Source organism: Elephas maximus, chromosome 3, assembly GCF_024166365.1.
Source record: "Elephas maximus indicus isolate mEleMax1 chromosome 3, mEleMax1 primary haplotype, whole genome shotgun sequence".
NCBI lineage: Eukaryota > Metazoa > Chordata > Mammalia > Proboscidea > Elephantidae > Elephas > Elephas maximus.
This window is the reverse complement of record NC_064821.1, coordinates 82676980-82700644: the sequence shown is the minus strand read 5'-3', so window position 1 is coordinate 82700644 and position 23665 is coordinate 82676980. Positions and strand designations below refer to the sequence as shown.

Below are 23665 nucleotides of genomic sequence, written 5' to 3'. Positions count from 1 at the left end.
AGGAGAACAAAAAGGCCCAGAAAGGCTACGTAATTTGCCTAAAATCACTCAATTAATTATTGCTTTAAGTCAAAATTTGAGCCCAGGTCTGATGGCTCCAGAGCCCAAGCTCACAATAACTGAACCTCACTTAGGCCAGTTTTGGCCAGTGATGGTGGCCATGGTAACCACAGTGATTCAGAGGCAGGAAGCTAGCTCAGCTGTGCTCCTGCTTCCTGTGCTATCAGCTTTGAGGAGGCAGGCTTTGCCTCCATAAACACGGCAGTCCCTCAGTCCTGCACCCAGCGAGGCACTGAGCAACCAGGCCTGTCCCCCTCCACTGCTCCCAATACCCAATGTGCAAGGGGCTTCCGCCCTCAGGGAAAATGTGAGCAAGAGCTTAAAGCAGTCTAATACTAGTCACAAGTTTTTAAACGAACACTTACCTTGCCATCCCAGCACATTTCTTGAGAATTCAACCACTGCCAGCTGCATTCCTAAGCACACACCTCCGAGTGGAGAGAAAAACAAACGAAGCTCCACTGAAATGGCAGCTCCCACGTCTCTAACCAGCCTGCTGTGGGCTTTGTGCCCCGTCTGTTCACAGAACTACAATCATGATCAAATTCCCATCACTCCCTGCTATAAACAAGCACCCCTGCTGTTAGGCTTTATCTGTACCAGATCCAAAAACTGGATCTAAGTATACACGGGGCTTCCAAGTTTTGAAAAATTATTCCATTTTACAGATAAGCAATGTGCTTTTCAGCACATAAAAATTCAAGTAAAGAAACCTCTCATTAAGTCTCTACTCACAACTGATCATGGTAAAGATTTCTAAAATTCACAGCAACAGGAAGCATCCTGAAATCACATTGTCTACTTACAGTCAGCTGGCATGCCAAGTGAGGGGCTTAAAAACTCAGTCTCATATGAATGGTCAAACAGTTGGAGTCCGTAAATGGACAGGATTTCCTACTTGATATTTCATTCTACCCACAATTCCATGACATCTAACGTAGCTCACAAGCTTGTCCACTTTAAAGGTGAGTTTGAATTTCTCCTGAACAGAACCAAAAAGGCTTCACTTGAGCTGCTATCTAGAAAGATGGCATCTATAGTTTGTTTCAATGGCCTTCCAGTTTTATGTTTGGGCACCCATGCAGCACCTTCTCTTGCTCTTCTACTCAGGCTGAAGAGTGCATTATGTAGCTCCTTACCCAAAAAGGGCTTTTTCTGTTTTCGAGCCCAGGCGATTGCTTGGATCTTTCCTTCCGTTCCTCGAACACCAAACCCGCCTGGAACCAGCACTCCACTGCACAACAGAACAAAGCACATGGCAACTCCCCTTCTACTGGTCCAGCCAGCAGGACACACCTGTGGGGCCATTACCCAGACTGACGCTGTGAAGCTACTCCACAGATTTTGTGGCTGGGGCTGTGTTATTTAAAAACTGCCAACGAGATGTATGCAAATACCAGGAACTTAAAAAACATACAAAACCATGGATTCTTAATAACATTAGAAAATGCTTGTAACGGGAAAAAAAAGTATACACGTAAAAAAATATATATATATACACATAATAAAAAAAAAGTATACTGCAAAATTAATACTTGCCCCAGGCCCTGACTCTTTCATAATTTTTAATTTATATCATTTGTTTTATCTCTTGGCTTAAAGTGCTCCCCCTTTATTATCCAGCATGGTGGAACAGGAATAGGAAGGGGCCTGTCCGTGCCAGCTCAGTGTGCCAAACTGACCAAGTCTCAGTAATAGCTGTAGTGGCTCCATGACACTCAATTGGCTAATAAAATAGAAATTATTCCTAATTTTTTTACTATTATAAATAACAGCTGCCAGAAGCAAACAATTTATGAGGGTCACTGATGGATACTCATCAAATGTTCTGGATGGGAAATCTTTAAATAAGCCTCATCAAGTGACACATAGAGCAAAGTATACCAATAAAATCAACACAAGTTTTCCTCAGACTCAACTATATTGGTAAGCTGTATTCTTCTAAGGTTTGAGTCATACAGTATACAGTCTTTTCAGTGATTAAGAACATTTAAACAAGTTGATTACTTACTACTAGGACACACTGATCTCATACGAGTGGTCAAACAGTTGGAGTCCTTAAGTGGACAGGATTTCCTAATTGATATTTCATTCCACCCAAAATTCCATGGTATCTGCACGTAGCTCACAAGCTTGTCCATTTTAAGGATGAGTCTGAATTTCTCCCACATAAATAAATAATAGGAAACCAGAGGCAGAGAACACGACTTACTGAGCACTACAGAGCTTCTGCCATGCTTCGTGGTACCGGACGGGCTCTTCCTGTAAGGTGCTTGGCTCCAGGTCGGTAGAATCTATGTACTGGGGGTTGGTCAGACAGGGGAGGGAGAAGCAGACTTATGACTCCGGAATCATGTTCTTTCACAATTTCAAAATAAATATTACCCATATTTCATCTTTCTTAGTTTTAAAATAATAATTTTAATATGTTTAAATTTAATTATAACTTTAAAATCTTTCCTTTATTTCAAAATACAAGGTTCCTTCAAAAGCATCTAACTCCCAAATCCAGCTCTCCACCTGCGGCACACTTGGGTCGGCTTAGGCTCCCATCTCAGCTAAGCCACTGCAACAGGCTCTCCAGTGTTCTCTGTCCGAGAGACACTGTCCCCACTTCGTCTTCCACTCAGATTTTGTTTTTTTCATTTTTCCCAACTTTACTGAAGTGCAATTTTACGTACAATAAAATACAAACATTTTAAGTAGACACTTTCATGAGTTTTGTCAAAGGTACACACACGCCCCCATCATCCTCAAAAGGAAGGTACTATCACGATCTCTTTTTAAAGACGAGGAAGCTAAGGCACAAACAGGGTGAAGTAACTTGCCCAAGGTCATACAGCTTGTAACTGGAAGAGCCAGAATTTGGGCCATCTGGCTCCAGCGTCTACACTCTGAACATCAACACTCTACTGCCTCATGTAGAGACAGGCATGGCCACTGACCTCACATTCCACAGCTCAGCGGCTGCCCACCACTTTACAGGCCAGAACATAAGAACTACTGTCGACTGAGTGCTGCCCGCATTCCAGGCACAGGCTGGGTGATTTGACACACATTTCAGAGAAAGCTCATCAGTCTATGAGATGGATATTATTACTCCCACCTTACAGATGAGGAAACTGATACCAGCACAGGTTAAGAAGGGGAGCCCAAAGCATCTCAAAGACTCAAGGCCTCAAAGGCGTGGCCTCAGAGTCACTAGGCATCTAGAATGGTTTCTAGCCAGTGCCTTCAACCGCGCAACGTGCCTCTGGCCCATTTCTACAGGTGATTTTATTTGGTCTTTGATATTCACATCCAAGCATTCACTCTCTCAGCATCTACCCTGACCATGTCTCCCCTTCATTCTTTTCTGAAAATGCTCTTTTGCTCTCTCCAAGCCAGGAGCCAAGCAGAAACCTTTTTATCCGTAAAAAGAAATTCTGAGCTCTAAAAGTATGAAGCAGATGTACACGCAGCATCTGCCGGTATGGAGACTGCCTCCTGTCAGCCCCCGGGCTGCCCCCGTGCCAGCCCTCCTTACCTTGATTTCCAGTCTGTGGTTGATGGCCAGTGCAGAGTGCTCCAGAGCTTTCGTGACCGAGGCGTACGAGTCAGAGAACTTGGTGTATTTTCCCACAAGGGCAATAGAGCAGGTCTCCAGCAAGCGATCGTATCTACCAAACATGGGTCAAAAACACCCATTTACTTAGAATGTACATAAGCTCATGAGATCAAACTTGTTTTTTAAGAAGAAAAACATGTTGGGAAGAATATAATGGGAGCGGATATTAACTGAGTTCTGGCACAGACCAGTAAACAGGAAGCAATTTTCAGATCAACATGGCAGGCTTTTTAAAGAAAGTACATTTCAGAAGCTGTTATAGAGACTGGTTCAAAATCTCATACAAATTGGCTTAAAAAAAAATAAAATCTCAAAGGGTAAAAAAATTAACAGACATGAAGAGACAAGAGTTAATGTGACTGGTAAACCAATATAATGAAAATTATTTAGCCCAGCTAGTAAATCAAGAGAAATACAAATTAAAAGAAAATGTACCTTATAATCCTTAAATCAACCTAAAATCCCAAAAAGTAGTAATATTTAAATGCTGACAGGTATAGACAGAAACTGTTACAGTAACCAGTTTCTTCTAAAAAGAAACTGAGTAACATATACTAACAGCCATATAAGCCATTGTGTTTTTCAGTTCAGGAATTCAACATGTAGGAATTTATCCAAATGGTATGAAATAGTTCAAGGGGTTAAAAATAACAACTACATCCATAAACCTTTACAGCGCCAAAACTTCTGAGAGCAAATCATCTCCAATTCTTTATGGAGCAAGGTAGAACATAAACAAAATTCAACAGAAAACAGGATCTGAAAACCTGCCAGCAACCGAAGTGCCTACAAAAGAGGGGAACAGTCAAATAAATTATGGGGCAGCCACATAACAGAATATTCTATACTCATTAAAAGTGGTAATTATAAAGCATAATTGGTAACAGAGCAAAAAGCTTGTAATGTTTTATGAAAAAAAGATCATAAAACTGTGTGCCATTTTTGTAGCTACATAAAGATACATGTAAATTGACAAAGACTGAACGGGAACAGGTCAGAGGAATGGAAGGAGTGCTCCTTCCCCAAGTGCTTATTATCTTCAGAGTCATTTTGCGACTAGAAGCAGGCACACCCACTGCTCTGAAACACTGTGAGCAGATCTCTGACGTGGACGATTAGGCAAAGTGATGGCGTCACAGAGCTTTAAGAAGAGGAAAGCGGAATGGGGACAGTCCTTGAAGTAATGAGTTTGGGCAGCAATAATAAGAGAAGGGAGTCCCTGGGTGGTGCAAATAGTTAACGCACTCGCTGCTAACTGAAAGGGAGGCGGTTCGAATCCACCTAGAAGACAGGCCTGGTGATCTACTTCTGAAAAAAAAAAAATCAGCCATTGAAAACCTTATAGAGCACAGTTCTACTCTGACACACAGGGAACTGCCATGAATTGGAAACGACTCCATGGGTAACTGTTTTTTTTCCCCCAGTAAGAGAAGACTGGGTGCCCTCGCTGATCCCTTCTGGTGTGGGTGAGCAGCATGTTCCCAAACACAGCCACGGTCAGCCCAGAAAGCAGACCTTGCTCGTCTGGGCCTTCGGGTATGTGCCCCGGCCCACTGCACTGGGACACCTGTTTGATTTTCTAGCTGATGAGAGACAAGTGTGATAGAAAGTAATCCGGACTTGCTGAATGGAGACCTGGCCCATCTCTACCAGGATTCCCTCATTCATGATGAAGCAACTTCATGACAGCCAAGGGTCCATCTTAACAATCATAACATCTCCTAACATTGAGACCTTTTCCAATATGTGCTGGTAGCCCAAATGCTGAAGCACAACAGCAAGAGTTGAATTCTGAGGCCTTACGAACAGGAGAAGTAAGGCTTGTCCCCAGCTCCTCACTGAGGCATACCTGTCAGCCATCTCTTTCCACTTCATCAGCATTTTTCGTGGCTGCCTCTCAATAGGGAGATCGAGTCTTCGAAGAAAATAATCTACAACCCCTTGCTCTTCTAGTAACAAGGGGACTCGGTAGATGGATGAGACATCGTGGACACAGATGACCTGTTTAAAAAAGAAAAAAAGGTTATTTAATAAAAAAAAAAACTAACTGGACTTACAGCCTCCTACTGTCTGTCTGTCCTTAGGAAAATATCTGTTCTCAATTTGAAAACAGAAAAAAGACCAATTTCTAGAATGACCAAAACCAACTCAAAAAGAACAGAAAAGAAAATTAGTGGTTACTCTATTATGAACATGGATTTAAAAAAAAAAAAAAAACCTATTTGAAAAGTCACAAACCAAACCACAAATGGTAGTAAAAGAAAAATCATGCCCAAGTGTGATCTGTCCCAAGAATGCGTGTTGGCTTAACATAGGACAGCGGTTCTCAGACTCGGCTGTTCATTACAACTACTCGGGGACCTTATAAAAACCCAAAGTCCACCTTGTACCCCCAGGCTGCTTAAATCAGAACCCCTGGAGAGGCAGGCAGATGTCAGTATTTTTTTTTCTCCATTGTGCTTTAGATGAAGGTTTACAGAGCAAATGGGTTTCTTATTAAGCAATTAATGCACATACTGTTTTGTGACATCAGCTGCCAACCCCACAACATGTTAACACTCTCCCCTTCTCGACCTCAGGCTCCCCATTTCCATTCGTCCAGCATTCTTGTCCCCTCCTGCCTTCTTGTCCTTGTCCCTGGGCTGGTATGCCCACTTAGTCTCATATACATGGTTGAGGTACGCGCACTGTTTGTTTAATGGGACTGTCAAACTTCTGGCTGAAGGGTGAATCTCAGGAGTGACTTCAGTATTGAGTTAAGACTGTCCGGGGGCCATACTCTTGGGGTTTCTCCAGTCTTTGTCAGGCCAGTAAGTCTGGTCTTTTTTTGAGTTTGAATTTTGTTCCACATTTTGCTCCAGCTCTATCCTGGATCTTCTATTGTGATCCCTGTCAGAGAGTCAGTGGCAGTGGCCAGGCACCATCTAGTTGTGCTGGGCTCAAGTCTGGTGGAGGCCACAGTAGTTGTGGTCCATTAGTCCTTTGGACTAACCTTTGCCTTGTGTCTTTGGTTTTCTTTATTTTCCCTTGCTCCAGACTGGGGTGGGACCAGTGGAGTATCTTAGATGGTCACTCACAAGCTTTTAAGACCCCAGATGCTATTCACCAAAGTAGGATGTAGAACATTTTCTTTATAAACTATGTTATGCCAATTGAGCTAGACGTTCCCCAAGACCATGGTCCCCAGCCCTCAGCCCCGTAATTTGGTCCCTCAGAGAGTTTAGATGAGACAAAAGTATTTTTTTAAAGCTCCCCAAGTGATTCCAACGTGCAGCAAGTTTGAGACCACTGGTATGAATTGAATTGTGTCCCCCTCCAATTATGTGTTGTAAATCCTCACCCTGACACCTGTGGATGTAACCCATCTGGGCATAAGGATTTATTTTAATGATGCCATGTCAGTGTAGGGTATATCTTAAGCCAATCACTTCTGAGATATAAAAGAGCAGGTCAGGCACAGAAGCACGCAAACACAAATGGAGACCGATGCCACGTGGAGATAACCAAGGAAATGAAGAAGAGAAGCTGAAAGAGACGAGGCTTTTCCCTCAGAGCAGACAGATAGAGCCTTCCCCTAGAGCTGGCACCCTGAATTTAGACTTCTAACCTCCTAAACTGTGAGAAAATAAATTTCTATTTGTTGAAGTCACCCAATTGTGATATTTCTGTTATAGCAGCACTAACAAACAGCAAAATTCAAATATCCAATAACCTAGTCTCAAAATTTCTTGACCTTAGCTTCCCTTCTACTCTCCTTCAGCTAAACCTGACCAGTGCCACCACTTCAATTTATCGCTCACTAGAATTTCCATACTAAGCACCCTGCTTAGATATGGATTTTGGGTTCCAACATTTTGGACTTCCTATACCACAGGTCACCCCTGTTAGCACAGGTAACAAAAAGACTAAAATATGTTTGACAGCCTACAACACCTTAGGCAACTGGCACAAGCCACACAGCTGATAAGGTAGTCTTTGCCCTGAAGAAGCTCAGAGTCCATCAGGGAGACAAACACAAACATTAAGAGACAGTATGATAAGCTCGGTCCCTACATTGTGCAAACAGTTAAGTGCTCGCTATGAACGAAAAGGTTGGCGATTCGAGTCCACCCAGAGCCACCTTGGAAGAAAGGTCTGGCGATCTACTCCTGAAAAATCAGCCACTGAAAACCCAGTGGAGCACAGTTCTACTCTGACACACATGAGGTCGTCATGAGTTGGAATCAACTCGACTGGTACTCATACTGGTACGATAAGCTTACCACCAGCATGTATGAAACACACAGGTAGCCTCGAGAAGGAAGTTATTAACCCTGAGGTTTGTGGCAGAGCAGATTTGGCAAGTAAAGCTTTTCTATAAATGCCATGCCCTAGCTGGGCCCTGAGGGATGAAAATGAAGAAGAGATTGTTAGACCAACAGGGAGAGGGGACACTGATACCTCACCAAAATTAGCAAGTGCAAAAGACATTTAGCATGGCGGAAGCATGAAGTACAAGGAGCAAGAAGAAAAGAGGCAGGAGAGGCAAAGCTATGTTTAAGTTGCCGAAAGACATAAGAAAACATTGAATCATAGAGCAAGAGTTATCAGTTCTTTCAGGGACTGTCTACCATCTCAAACTACAAAACAAGCCTCATGAAACTGGTTACAAGACGCTAAAACAATTAGAAGGAAAAAAGATTTACATGGAGATCAAACTGCTGCTTACTTGTTCAGGTTCCACATGGCAGTACATTGAGATTTTCTTTTTCACCGATGTGTCGAGAGGATTTGAGCACCTGCACACAACCTAGCAGGAAATAAAACAAGTCAGTTTAGGTAGAAAGACAGGATGACAAAGCTCGGTTTTATTCCTGAATGAAATTAAAAGACAGCACATTGCTAAGATGGATTAAAATGTTAACAGTGAGCACAAGTAAGCTATGAAAAGTGTATTACCTATTTTCAGAACTTAAATTCCTAAACCCCAAATCCCAGGAGAATGGCAGTACAAATGGCAGTACATTAGGCACACAGATGAATGAACCACAAAAGCTAACTGGGGTTTTCCTCCTTCATTTCTATGCCTGGGTCGGCAGCAAAAGGAGAAGAAATGAGAGGAGAGGACAGTACAGGCCTCCCACACGCCAGTTACACGCATGCTGGTAAAATAAAGCCTCAGTTCAGAGCACTGCCTATTTTCTCCACCGTCAATCACAATCAAAAGCAGGCCAAGAAAACAAAGGTCCCACCTGTCATGGAGGAGGGATCTCAATTAGACATATAAGATTGCACCGAAAGCAGGTTATCAGGAAATCTTACCAGATCTGGGGAAAGCCCAAGTCCTCTGAGATCCCGAATGCTATTCTGAGTGGGTTTAGTCTTCTGTTCCCTTGTTGAACTTGGCTATTTTGCAAAAGGGGGGAAAAAATTCTCTGTAATAAAGAATTTTCAAGTATGACTCTTCCCTGAACACCTTCTAATAGGTAAACAGATAACCTGACCACTTATAGAATTTAATTTTAATTTTTGTCACAGTTACACCTGCACATATTTTAGAGTCAAATATAGCTCCACAAGGTTTGTCTTCAAGAACAAAGGTACCCAGTCCTCATCCATCCCTCCAATTCCCAAACCCCCAAGGCAACCACTCTGCAGTGCTTTTCCTTGATCCTCCTGGTATGCTTCATTGCTACTTCCTGACATTTAGCTGCGGGTATTTTCTACTGATTTCCGTGTTAAAGGAGGGTCCCACCCTCTCTCATTCCCCTGCATCCACTACATGCACACCCTTCCTGGGCCTGCAGCCCCCGTCTCAGGATTTTGGGTAGATCCCTCTGCAGGGTTTATGTATTTTTAAGTATTTAATTGCTATTCAGTTCAACCTTGTCCCATAGTTTTTCTTTCTCATTTTTTGTTTTCCTTGACATTCGTAAATTTTTTGTTGTTGTCATTTTGTTTTTGTCACTCTGTATTTTCTCTGCAGTGATTTATCTTTAGTCTCCTCCCATACTTTAATTGACAGATTTGCTGGGCATAAAATTCCTGGTTGGAAATCCTTTTCCCTTACTATTTTCAAAGAAATAGCTTCACTATCTTTTAGCTTCCAATATTGAAAAGCCCGCTGCTTTTCTGATTTTTCTCTTTAGAGGCCTTTAGAACTTCTACCCTGCTATTCCACCAGGCACTCCTTGGAAACTCTATGGGGCAGTTCTACTCTGGCCTATAGGGGTTTTTTGGGGGTATTCTCAAATTTCGTAATGATGTGCCTTGGTGTTTGTGTGTCATTTACCATCCAGTGTGCTGGGCATTCTGTGGGGCCTTTCAATCTAGAAACTCATCTCTGGAAATTTCCTTGAACTGTTTTGATCAGGGTCAGAAAATGTTTTCTGTAACAGGCCAGAGAGCAAGTATTTGAGGCTTTGTGGGCCATACAGTCTCTGTCACAACTACTCAACACTGTTGTTATAGTGCAAAAGCAATCATGGACAATACAGAAACAACAGGCGTGGCTGTGTTTTAAGAAAACGTCATTTTCAAAACCAGATGGCAGGCTGATTACTGGTTCAGATCACCACTTCTCTGTTTCTCTCATTTTCTGGAACTCCTATTATCTGGGTGTTAAAACTCCTAGACTGGTTCTCTAATTTTCTTACCTCTTCCTCAGCTTTCTCTTAAGCTTTTCGTTTCCGCTATCCAATTTTTAATATCTAAGAGTTATTTGTTGTTCTTTGTGTTCCCCATGGCAGCCAGGTCTTGTTTAATGGATGCAATTTCTCTCCTCTGAATTCTCTGAGGACATTACTGATAGGTGTTTTTTCTAAGTTTCCTGCTCCCTGCAGAGCCTCAGTTTCCGTGAACGTTCCGTTTTTTCTGGTTGTTTTGGTCTCTTACCCATTAGATGCTTTCTCCAAATGTCTGGGGACCACTGGATGTCTGCTCACACTAAAGGCTGACTGGAAGCTCTGTGTGAATGGGTGGGTGTGCCAACTGGGGTCCTCACTGTGGGGGAATCTGGCTGACCTCTTTCACTGGGGAGCCCCTGGGAGAAGGGCTCTTTCTCCTGGACTAGTCAGATTCCCAGAGAAGAATCCTACAGTCTCGTCTGGGAACCAAGTGGCAGAAGAAGGACGGGTGTCTCGGCAGCATTAAATTACACTTAATCCCCATGTTTTGAGTTCAGTACTATTGCCCTTAACTGTCCCTAGTGCCTACCCATCCAGAAACCCTCTCCATAGAAAAATCCTATGGTCCTCTGCCAAGGTGGGAGAGGGGCTGATGCCAGGAGTACATATTAAAGAGGATGTGTGGGTCTAACCGCTTCTGAAACAGCTGTTATGAGTCCCCCCCTCACCCCTGCTTACAGAAGTGCCTGGCGCTGCCTAAGCCTTCTGGGGGTTCTACAGAGCAAACAGGGTTGTTTCTCTACTTGCCAGGATTCAGCTCCCCAGGTCTGCTAGGTCGCTTTCTACTTGTCCATCTGCTACTGTTGACTCCTCTCACATTCTATTTATCTTTGTAAAATTCTGTGTTAAAAAAAAATCCCTCTATTTTAGTTACAATGAGGTTTTGCTGTGGAGTAAAGACAACTGCACATGTTCAATCCACTGCCTCTTCCCTGCAACTGATCCTTTTTTGAATGCTTTTCATTTGATCCTTTCAAAAAATATAATTTTTAATTCCCCAAAAAAGTTCTTTCTTGCCTGCTTCCTGCACCTCGAGTGGTTAATAATACTAGATACGTAGTGAAAATGATCCTTTTCTCCCTCCTGTCCATTTCTCCCAATGTACAACCTTGAATACCTTACCTGAGGGACTAGACTGACGTGGATATTACAAAAGTTCTCTCTTTTGACTTTGAACTGGAATTGACGGAAAGCCTCAATAAACGGCATGCTTTCTATATCTCCCACTGTTCCACCGAGCTAGAAGAACAAAGTTGTTTCAAAGGTTAGCACCAAACCTTCCTCTGGTGGTTTCATTATCCAACAGCTGCTCCCTGTCACCTCAATGCCATACCAGGAACAGCATAATACAGACTCTCTAGCCTTGCAGAATGTTAGTTTACAGCCTTAGACATTTCCTCTTGTTAAAAGATGACTTTTTTGGACAGGCTCACTGTTGCCCGAGGTTATTATGGATCTTCGCATATCATTTCAAGACAAAGGTCAGGTGAGAGAGCTTTTATTTGTATGTGACTCACAAAGCAAAGACATCTAGATCTTATCTCCTTAGCTAACCACAATCACTTTTGTATTTAAAAGCATCAATTATAAATAAACTGCTGGAACTTTCGATTGAACGAACACAGCAACCCAACAGCCTGAATCAGCACTGCAGGAGCACAGAAACCAAAACCAAATGACGCTCACTCAGAGTTGACTGTTCCTGCCGGTGGAAAGCCAAAGGTCTGCAGACTTTCTCAAGAAGTAGATGAAAATGTGTCACACCACCCTAATTGGTAAAGTCTGTACTAGGCGAATCTATAAATGCTGAAAAGGGAGAATCACTTGGACTAAGTATTGCTTTCTACCGTGTGGCCATTCCACATGACTATGACCTGACCTGCCATAAAAAATATTGCAACATAATTCAGGCAGATAGGAGGCCCAGGGACTTCAGTAGTAATTGTCTTATCAGTTGTTGATGGCTGACTAATGAGATGAATATGTACACTTGTTCATACAGGCAGGAACCGTGGAGTTTAGAAAAGACACACACCAACCTCAATAACACACACTTGAGGCTCCAGGCCGTCTTCATCTACTGGTATTAACGCCTGTCTCATTATCCACTCCTGGATTGCATCTGTGATGTGAGGGACAACTGGAAAACAGAAAAGAAACGCGTCACCTATACTTTCCCATAAGCATTGATTTTAAACAAAGGAACCAATAAGAATCCAGGCAGATACAACTTGTGTTAAACTATTCAATTTTAGTATCTGAGTTATTTGTCCTGACGCAGTAGCAGTAGGATCATGTTTTTAAATGGCTCCAATAAATCTTTGACCTCACGCTCCCTGCTGCTTCCTTTCCAGACTTCCAAGTTGTTGCTGGAAGCAGTGCAAGAGAACAAGGCCGAGCATGGCATCCTGAGCCACATCAGGGCATCTGTCCCTCTGCATTGGTCAGGTCCACCCTCTGGCTGCACACCAGCCCAACAAGCCACACAGCCACCCATGCTGCTTACAGCCAAGGCTGAAGGTGGGAGAATGACACCTGAGTGCTTTCCCAGCTGTCATCCTACCAGGACCCTATCCCATCATGTTTCCAGTCACCAAAGGGCTGACACTCCACTGCAGGGGGCAGAAGAGGATGGCAGAGTGGTTCACAGCACAGCAGTCGGCATCAGAATGTCTGCATTCCAATCTCAGTTCCACCACTCATCAGCTGTGATCTTTGGGCAAATTACCTTCGTTAAGCTCAGTTTTTCCATCTGTTTAGTGGAGGTAACAGCTCCACTTAACATAAAGCCATAAAAATCTTATGAGATGGAGCTTACTAAATGCTACGCAAATGCCTGGCATGAAAGCGCTTAATGAGTGCTGGCCATTGTTAAAAACTTTGTAAAAATTGCAATTCTACTCCTAGGTATACACCCAAAAGACTTGAAAGCAGAGGCTCAAAAAGAGACATGTACAACAATGTTCGCTGCAGCCCTATTCACAACAGCCAACAACCTAAATGCCCGTAATAGACGAGTGGAGAAACAAACTGTGGTACATACATACAATGGAGTACTACTCACTCAGCCAGTAGGAGAAAGGAAGTCTTGATACATGCTCTACAGTACGGATGGAGCTTGAAGGCATTATGCTGAGTGAAATAAGCCAACCACAAAAGGAAGGATATTGTATGACCTCACTTATATAGAGAGACAGGAAAAGACAAACATATAGAGACCAGAGTTTATTAGTGCTTACCAGGGGTGGGAGAGAGAGGGAACACAGGGGTTAACAATGATGGAAAATTTGCATTGATTAAGGGTAGGGTTACACAGCCTGAACTGGCAGAAGTTATGACAGATATATTTACAACGACAAAAAAAAAAAAAAAGAGTAGCTGCTGAGGCTGCTTATGTATAACCAAACACCTCATGGGATTTGGTTCCTCAGTTTGGAGGTTTAGGATCATGGTTTCATGGGACATTCCAGTTAATCAGCCTAATAACCTGTTTAGTGCTTCTGTTCTACCTCCTAGTTCTAGTGCCTGGGGTCTCAAAAGCTTCCAAGAGGCCATTTAAGGCACAACAGTTGGTCTCTATTCACCTGGAGCAACAGAGAACGAAGAGTCAGGATTAGGAGGAGGAAATGGAATGTTGGCTAATTGCCTCCATGAACAACTGCCTCTTTTGCCATGAGACCAGAACTGGACCATGCCCAGCTACCATTACTGAACATTTTGATCAAAGATTCCATAGAAGAGTCCTGATGGAAAAAGGAAAATGAAGAACAGAATTTCAAATTCTCATGGAGCTGACTTTCTGGAGCCACGAAGAGTGGATGAACTCCTGAAACTATTGTCCTGAGATAATCTTTAAACCTGAAACCAAAAATATCCCCTGAAGCCTTCTTAACACCAAACAATAGTTTAGCTTAACTAATAAAAAAAGGTGTGTTCTTTTAAGAACTATCTATATGGGATCAAACTGACAACAGCAACTCTAAAGATTAGACTGGAACCTTAGGGAATAGTGAGTTTATGTTAACAAGGGAGGAACAACTCAGAAAAGGAGGGTGAGAATGGTTACACAACTCAAAGCACGTAGTCAATGTCACTAAATTGTACATGTAGCAACTGTTCAAAAAAAAAAAAGAGAATGTTGACAGATTTTGATAAATATAACTAATTTCACTGAACAACTTGTGTGGAAAACTGTCAAAATGGAAACCTAACTTGCTGTTTATACTTTTACCAAAAACTCAGTAAAATATTATTTAAAAAAAAAAGCTTTGTAAAGATTCTAGTTGTAGGGCTCAGACTGCAAACTAAGGTGCAGAGACTACAGTTTAACTTGTTATGCATATAACTAGCAGGGCCTCACACACAAGAATATTCATTACCTATTCCACATATAGTAGCCAAAGCAATCTTTTAAAAATGCAAAGCAGATTTCATCACATCGCCCATGTTCAAACTCCTTAATGGCTTCCCAATACTCCAAATCCAAATTCCCTGCCTTCTGGCTGCAGCCCACCTGGCCAACCTCTCCCACCATCCCCTAGAGTCACTTCAACACCCTCCACTCCTTTAATGACCAAGCCCTTTTTGGCCTCGGGCCTCTGCACTTGCCAAGGCCGCCTCCTTCCACTCTTCCAATGGCTGGCCTCTCAGCTCAAACATCCTCTCCTTGGAGGCTTTCCCTGATCACCTGTCCCAAGTGACTCTCCCTGGTCACCCTTTCTCTCCCACCCCATCTATTTCCTTTACAGCTCCTGTCAGATACCATGTTTTAGCTGTTGTCTCGCCCACAAGGTAACCTCCACAGGGTCAAGGACTGCACTGGTCTTGTTTATCATGTATCCCCAGCACTAGCAAGGCTCTGACCACAGTGAGCCTTCAATACGATGAATGAATAAATGAATGAATGTGCTGGAGGCCTAGAGCAACAAGCTGTATGAGCACAATCATTGTTATTCCTAGTTGATCCCTTTCTGTGTGTCAGAAACTCAGGGAACACTTTACTGACTTAGCTCCTAAGAACCCAGGGAGGTAGGTACTGCTATTGTCTCTGTTTTACAGAAAAGGAAACCAGGTCTCAAAGACAGTAATTGGCCCATGTTCATAAAGCTGGTAAGTGGCAGAGCTAAGATCCAAACATGACCCAATTAGCCCAAAATCTGCCCAGGGCAGCCCTAGGCCAGAGCCAGCTATACGTGTGACCCTCAGCTTTCAGCTGAGTAAAGTCTAAGCCAAGAGCAGATTTATTCCCATAACTCAGCCACTTTTCAGCAACCCCCAACATTTGAGCTTATGCCACGATACTGGACCAGTAGTTTTCCAAACCCACCTTTTTAAAAGCAGAACACTTTTCTCAAATCAATGCTTGTAAAAAGCCCAATACATCAAACAGATGCAAGTGGAGCTGTGTGGTGAAAGCTCAGGAGGGCCCAGAGACCACCTCAGACATCACCCCCACAGTGCACCTAGCACTGATGAACAGAGTGAAAACCATGCAATGGATGTCTGTTTCCTTATTACCATCTATACACAGTAAGTGCCAGGCCCACAGCACACACACCCTTAGGTTAACGCCCTAATCTAGCTGTCTGTGTCATTTCACGCATCATTTTCACTGTATAAAAACAACAGCCCTCAGGGCTCAAATCATGCCACCTGAGCTAGGCTGACACCTCCCATACCATGCACAGAGCAGCCTTGGCCTCGCTAAGTGATTTTCTGAGTAAACGGCATACAACTCTAAATTATCAACTGAAGGCATGTTTCAGTAACACCTGACACTTCCATGTTGAAATTGCAAAAAAAAAGAAGAAAAAAAAAAAGGTACTTAGAAGAAACTAAACATCTTAAAAGTAAACCCAACATTACCTTGGACGGTTTTCCCCAAGTAATCTCCTTTGCGTTCCTTGTTAATGACGTGCTGGTATATCTTTCCAGTGGTCAGATTATTGTCCTTGGTGAGGCGGATGTCAAGGAACCGCTCATAGTTACCCAGGTCAAGGTCTACTTCACCACCATCATCCAACACAAAAACTTCCCCTGTAGGGAACAGTGAAAATATTTACGTAAGTGAAAAATACATGTACCATGGCACAACCGGAGTCCCAAAGTATAACACTCGAATAGAACAAAGTCTGCATTAACATGATATGAGGCAAAGAAATGTATTTCCAGAAAACTAAATACGCACAAAAGAAAGAAAAATGACCAATCATTCTCCAAAAGGTGATGTCACACCTCCAGCCTGTCAACAAACTCACTTTTAATCTGAAAGAGATATGAAACGGCATGAAGTGGAGGCAATCACCCCCTAGAAGGCTGTGGGTACATGGGACTTCACGGCGGGAAGCTATTATAGGATGGTATCTGCTGCTTACAGAAAACCAATTTTCAAAATATTCTCCTAATAGAGCAAAGTAAGGTTCAAAATGTGAAAAAAGTATGATGTGATTCAAAATTTATATAAGATATATATATATTAAGGTTGTGTTGATTATAAACCAGCTTCTGGGCTATACTTTAATCCTAAACAAAGCTGTGAAAGTGGAGAAGTTTCCCCTTATTCCTTTGCTTAACATTCATTTCTTGAAGCTTCGTTCTAAAAATTGTGCACAGAATTCCTACCATCACGATGGGAGTCAAGTTTAAAAGTAGGGAAAGAAAAATGTCTTACTTTGCCCCTCAAAGAAATAGCTCCTCTTTCGCTAAGGAATTCTGTTAAAAATCACTCTAGTCTGTTGATCTTTTCCTGACGCTATTTGTTACATAAGAATTTTTACTCTAAGGATTTTTACCCCAACATTAGACATCAGGAGAATATTACAGAATTTTGAAACTGAGAAGTATGTTTTAACAGCACATCTACTCCCAATTTTAAGCAATTCATCTTTAGACATTGTCTTAGTTATCTAGTGCTACTATAACAGAAATACCACAAGTGGGTGGCTTTAGCAAAAACTTCTTTTTTCACAGTTTAGGAGCCTAGAAGTTTGAGTTCAGGGCACCAGCTCTAGGTGAAGGCTTTCTCTGTTGGATCTGGGGGAAGGTCCTTGTCTCTCTTCAGCTTCTGTTCCTCAGTCCCTTGGCAAACTTCATGTGGTGTGGCATCTATCTTTCCCCATCTCTGCTTGCTTCTCTGTGCCTAATCTACTCATATTATTTCTCAAAGGTGATTGGTCTAAGACACACCCTACACTGATGTGGCCTCATCAACACAGCAAAGAAAATCTTATTTCCAAATGGGATTACATCCACAGGTTACCCAAAAAAAAAAAAAAAAAAAAAACCATTGCCAGCGAGTCGATTCTGACATGTAACAACCCTACGGGACAGAGCAGAACTGCCCCATAGAGTTTCCAAGGAGCACCTGGTGGATGTGAACTGCCAAACTTTTGGTTAGCAGCCATAGCTCTTAACCACTAGGATTTACAACACTCATTTTGGGGGGACACAGTTTAATCCATAACAGGTATTGGAGACAAGGTTATACATCACACAGTTGACAGGTACTCAGTAATAACAAAGTAGCAAAATGCTATCTTTCTATCCTCCCTTAAAGGTTTCAACTGTTTCACTCCCCTCAGAAAGCCTGGCTTATACCATCCAAGCTCCTTTAGCAAAACAATCTAGCTTACAGATCATTCAAATCCAGCATCTATCTGTTGCTTAAATTCCCTACAAAGTGTCCATCTGGCCTCTGGTAGAACACCTCTATGGATGGGAACTCACGACTTCTTAAAGCTGGACACCCCACTCTTGAAGAGCACTTGCTAATAAAAAGCTCTTTCTTATATTGGGCCAAAATTTATTTCCCTACAACTTGTATCCACCAATCCTATTTCTAATGATTGGGGCCATGAAGAATAAACACAATCCCTCTTCTTGAATATTTGAAGGTTATTATGTCACCAGATTTCTTTTTTTCAAGCAAACTGACAAACTTTCAGTCAGCTACCAAGAGACCATTTCTACTGCTTCCTTTGTCCAGGCAAGAAAGACATCATTCTGCTATGCTAAGGATCTTTGGGAGTTAGGTTATACAAAATAGGCACACAATTTCTAAAGGCTACGTACTAAACCAAACCAAACCCAGTGCCGTCGAGTCGATTCCAACTCATAGCAACCTTATAGGACAGAGTAGAACTGCCCCCATAGAGTTTCCAAGGAGCGCCTGGCAGATTTTAACTGCTGACCTCTTGGTTAGCAGCCGTAGCACTTAACCACTATGCCACCAGGGTTTCCTTCCACATACTACACAATCATTGTTCCAAAAAAGAAAGAAAGAAATGCATTTTGCTTACCATGCTCGTAAGGAGAGAAGGTTCCTGCATCAATGTTAATGTATGGGTCAATTTTAATTGAAGTTACATGTAAACCACATGACTTCAGTATTGTGCCCACACTGCTGGCAATGATTCCTTTTCCAATTCCTGATATAACACCGCCAGTAACTAGAATGTACTTCATTTTAATTTTTTGACCTGGGAAAAATAAAAATTACAGATAAAACATATCTCAATTTAAAAATCAGAACCAGTTGCTGTTGAGTTGATTCTGACTCATGGCGACCCCATGTGTGTCAGAGTAGAACTGTGCTCCATAGGGTTTTCAATGGCTATTTTTAGGAAGTAGATTGCCAGGCCTTTCTTCTGAGGTACCTCTGGGTGGACTCCAACTGTTAACCTCTGGTTAGCAGCTGAGCGTGCAACCAAAGAGAAAGAAAAACTTACAGATAAAATATATCTCAATCAATCAACTTATCTGGGTTCAAATACCAGCTGTGTCACTAACTAGCTATGAGCCTTCTGGGAGCCTTGGTTTCCTGGTCTGTCAAAATATGACTCCTGAAGGTTGCTGCCAGGTTTAAATGGGATAACAAATATTTGGATCTTGGAACACTGAATAACTTTAGTCAAATATGAGTTAAAAAAAAAAAAAACTGTTACTCAAATAATGTAGCTTAAGTTTAAAGCTTCAACAACTAACAACCTTGAGAGTGAACCTTAAGAAAAAAAAAAGAAGCTCTAAATTGTTGATAGAACACTATGCCCCAATGTTGGCTGCCATCACTGCCAGATGCTGGTATACCTAGGTGCCTGGCTACTTCTTAGATGAAAGGAAAAAACATTAGCACTCCAATTCTGTCCTCCCCTCCCCTCAATGCAAGAAGGACTTTGGCTAAACTACAATGTATCGTCAAGAAAATACAGCTCCTCTAGGTTAAGTGTGAGAATAAAAGGATAGAGAGACTAAGACTTCAACATTTAAGGGTTGCAGATAAACCTAAAATTTTCTTTTAATTATATGCAGTTCTCAACTGTCATTTAATAACAACTTGCTCCTTAACAACTTGCTCCTTATCACTAATCCCTCCCAGATGTGCCGTGAAGAGAGACTGTATGGGGGGGGGGACATCAGATAATAAACCAATGTGAAGCACATCATAAGCAGAGGACTCAAAGAGAAGGCAGATTAGATTAAATTCAAAGAGTAGTACAGTCAGGGCAAGGAATGGAAGGAACAGACTGGAGAGATAAAAAGGGACGACTGCAAAGACAGCAGTCAAGAGGCAGGCGAAAACAGCACAGACCAGGTGAGGAGATACCAACAGACTTGTCAGGAAGGGTTTATTGCTGGTCCCCAGCTTCGGAGGCCCAAAAACATCATTTGGTCAGCAAACCCAAATGTGATCAAAATGAAAAAAATAATTACCAAATAGCAGAGAATGCTTTCTTTGGCATGGCCAGGACATTTTCTTCCTCCAGGAACAGGCCATGTGAAGCCAAGATATAATAAAAATAAGCTAAGAAAGGAACAAGGAAACTGAGGAGTTTGGCTTAGAGCATCCCTCCCCCCATGAGCCATTTCTCAAGGCAGGAATGAATGAGCTTAGCAAGGAGGTAAGAATGCTCAGAATGTCTTTCCTCTCATCCGGCAAGGAAGGCAAGGAACCCACCCCAACCACGTCCTGCTTTCTATCCTCTGTTGCAGTATTCCCAAAAGCATGTGCCATGGCTTCTACAAAATGCATATGAGAGTCCCAAAATGGGTTTTATGGATAAACAAATTGGAGAAACGCTGCTTAAGCAAAGTCAGCTGGTTTCTTTAACGCACACTGTGATCTCCCAAATAGGGTATACCGTATGCCATTTCCCTTAACTTTTTTGACCCTAAGTCCCTATTATTTGGGGGACCACCCTGACCATCATTTTACAGTTGAAAGGTTCCTAGGGACACATGACTATCAGACATGGCTACATTTAGATACGTGCTAACTAGACATAACCCTTGCTGAGACTATACCCTGGTTCCACTGATTAAATTTTAGATGTTCCTAGAAATTCTTCAGCCACCCTCTTTATTGAGTAGGTTACTTCTCCAGAAGACTAATCTCATCCATTTGCATTTGATATGCTCCAGTTCTATTCTTTTGGGAAGATTCTTGCAGTCTCCCATAGTGCCTGGCAATAAATATTCCCCACGTACACAAAGATCAGGTGGGAGGCAGGGACAACTCATTTGCTGACATTTACCAGCTACGTAGTATGTTTGAGCTATTATGCTAGACACTGTGGAGACCACAAAAATTAATCAGATTTGGGCCCATATCAAGTTATGGCCATCCAGTTAGAGACATGAGGCATTTACAGATAAATGAATAATCTAGTGGTGGTGAAAAGCAGATGGACCAAATGTGAAGGGTATAAAAGGGGAAGAAGAGACAGTAGAAAGCTTTCAGTGTCAACACTAAGGTAAAGTACCATGGCCCATCAAAGGAGGGTCCAGCTTGGAGACTGCTCCTGCTTTGTAGACCTCAGATTTGCAATGGACCTTGAAGGACTAAGCAGCTTTAAAAGTGTGGGAAAGGGACCAGAGAGAGCAGCATGAGTAGGAAGGCGAGGGGCCATCTAAAACAGGGATAGGGCCAATTCTGCTGGAGAAGAGGATGGTGTTGGAGAAGGTGGTAAATAAGTTGGAAAGCTAAGCAAGGGGCCAAATCATGCAGAAACCTGAAAAGCCCAACTGTGAATTTTATTCTGAAGGTGATGGGGAGATAGTGGAAGGTTTTCACGCACACATGTAACAATATAAATCAAGATGCAGCAGAGGAATTCAACAAAGATGGGGGAAAAAAGACAAAAAATCGCCATCTAGAACCTGAGCTTTTTTTTTTTTTTACGTTCTGAGGTCAACTTCCAGCTACACCACTTGTGCACAAGGCTTCAGTCAAGTCGCTTAATTAAAAAAAAAAAAAAATATATATATATATATATAGTCCGAAAAGCCTGAGTTCTCAGGTCTGTAAAATGGGGGTGATAATCTCCGCATCGCCTGTGTCAGTCAGAGGACCGCTGAACATCCAAAATCATAATGAGTGTGGACGTAACCGCGCCACTCAAACGCAGTCAACTTCTTTTAAATGCCAGCATCCTCACTGCCGGTAGCCGGAGGGAGGGGAACTGCTGTGGGGCCCACAGGGCCAGCACCGGGCGGGGGACGGGCCCGGCGAGCTCAAAGGCACCTTCCGCCCACGGGAGTCGGGGCGCGCCACGTCCCCACGCACACGGCAGGGCCGAGGGGGCCGCCCTTAGGCCCCGCACCCATCCTCCACCGGGGCGGGCCTGTCTCGGACCTTGACCTCTCATCCAGGGAAGCCAGGCCCGTGCCTGGAGGCCGGAGGGTCGAGGGTCAGGGAAGCCCCAACAGAGGCGGCCGCCGGGGCTTTCTTGCGGAAAGGGGCTGAGAAAAGGGCGCTCCCGCGCCCCTGCGGCCCTCTCCATCCCAAGAGTCATCTCTGACTCAGCCGAGCCGGGCCGGGCCGGGCGGAAACGAGCGCTGCCGGGCCCCGAAGCCCAGGACCTGCGGCCTCTCTGGCCGCCCCACGCCCCTTCGGCCCCTGGCCCACCAACGCGCGGCCACGCGGCCCCGCGCGCGGGAGCCGGCTCCTCGTCGGCCCGGGCCGCCCGCCCCACTCCAGTTAGGGACGCAGCCCATTGGGCAAGAGGCCGAGCCACCTCACCCCTGATTGGTGGGGAGCAATGTCTGTCACCCGGCGGTGTGGCAGTCCCGCGCCGGGCTGCTCTCGCGCCACCGATTCCTGCATGGAGGAACAGTTCCCCCGGGGTCCCTGGCGTCTGCCTACCTGACACCGGCTTCAAATCAGCTAGAGAACTAAGTCAGCAATGCGCGCGGTGAGCCGCCAGCAGCCAGTGAACCAGCCCGGCCGCATACGCCGGCAGCCTTTCACGGAGGCGGGCTCTAGGCGGTGCGCACGCAGAGGGCGGGGGCGGGGCGGAGCTGCCGGACCCGCCTCGCGAGGCGGAGCCCAGAGAGCGGAGGGGGCGCCGGGCCCGGAGTGCGCAGGCGCGGGGTGGGCGCCGCTCTCCGGCTGGGCCCGCGGCGAGCTGTTCTGGGGGGCCTGGCGGGCGTGCATCCCGAGCTCCGGGGTCTTTTGGCCATCCAAATTGAGCAGGCTGTGGCGTTCCTGCCTCGCATCTTTTGTCGCAGTTGGGAGTCCAAGCTTTTTCTGTTGAGGTGGAGGAGGCCGTTTTGTGACTCACGCCTAGCAAATCCGTCGCCTGGCTCCGAACCCCTTCCCCAACAGCCTGCTGAAGTTCTCACCCGCCTTCCAGGAGCTGCCAGGTAGATCCATCTGATCGTGTATTTAAACGTGCGACCTGTGAGCGCCATGACCACGGCTCCTGATGGTGCGACCCCAGCCCAGCTCTCCCGCCAGGCCCTCTGAACGTAGGGTCGCCGGCAGTGTCACCCTGGCCTCTATAAGCGAAGTCCAGGAGGGCTGCTGGGCAGTGGCTCCCTCCTACGAGTTTCTTTTCCCCACATCTGCCCTGACACCTGAACGAAGGGTCTAGAGACGTATCGGTCATCCAGCTAACATTCATTGAACACACACCATGTGCCACGCACTGTACAGGGCACCAAGGGACACAGCAGTGAACAAGACCGACAGGGACTTGTTCCCAGAGGTCTAAAGATGAAGTGAGGCAAACTGATCAGCTAGTTACACTATTTATTACGATTTTCATAACTGCTTGGTGCTGATGTGCCCGGTGCCAGGGGAGTCCCCATCTGGGACTGACCACTGACGAGTGGGGACTGGGGATTCAGAGGTGACTTTAAAGCTGAGACCTGAAGTTTACTGGCAAAGATAGAGGAGGGAGAGGTGGGAGTAAGAATGAGTTAGGCAGAAAGAAAAGCATGTGTAAAGACTGAGATGGAGAAGAGCCTAGCCCAGCTGAACTGAAAGGCCAGTGTAGCTGGTTGAAAAGAGATTACTGTAGTGTGAGATCAGGCTGGAGAGGCCAGCAACGGCAGC

At 44.1% G+C, this 23665-nt stretch overlaps 1 protein-coding gene across 3 annotated transcripts in view; it reads right to left on the bottom strand.

The window, feature by feature from the left end:
• Nucleotides 1-22590, bottom strand: part of CTPS1 (CTP synthase 1) — a 31918-nt gene extending 9328 nt beyond the window's left edge. For all 3 annotated transcript variants that reach the window (XM_049878943.1, XM_049878944.1, XM_049878942.1), the window contains exons 1-12: nucleotides 22472-22590; nucleotides 18630-18809; nucleotides 16198-16368; nucleotides 12372-12472; nucleotides 11455-11571; nucleotides 8969-9052; nucleotides 8376-8456; nucleotides 5517-5668; nucleotides 3587-3719; nucleotides 2273-2361; nucleotides 1200-1294; nucleotides 426-488 (exon numbers count right to left, since the gene is read on the bottom strand). In XM_049878943.1, the coding sequence (XP_049734900.1) occupies nucleotides 426-488; nucleotides 1200-1294; nucleotides 2273-2361; nucleotides 3587-3719; nucleotides 5517-5668; nucleotides 8376-8456; nucleotides 8969-9052; nucleotides 11455-11571; nucleotides 12372-12472; nucleotides 16198-16368; nucleotides 18630-18795 (1252 nt within the window). In that variant the 5' untranslated portion in view covers nucleotides 18796-18809; nucleotides 22472-22590. The remainder of the gene's footprint in view (nucleotides 1-425; nucleotides 489-1199; nucleotides 1295-2272; nucleotides 2362-3586; nucleotides 3720-5516; nucleotides 5669-8375; nucleotides 8457-8968; nucleotides 9053-11454; nucleotides 11572-12371; nucleotides 12473-16197; nucleotides 16369-18629; nucleotides 18810-22471) is intronic.
• Between the last annotated feature and the right edge of the window lie 1075 nt (nucleotides 22591-23665).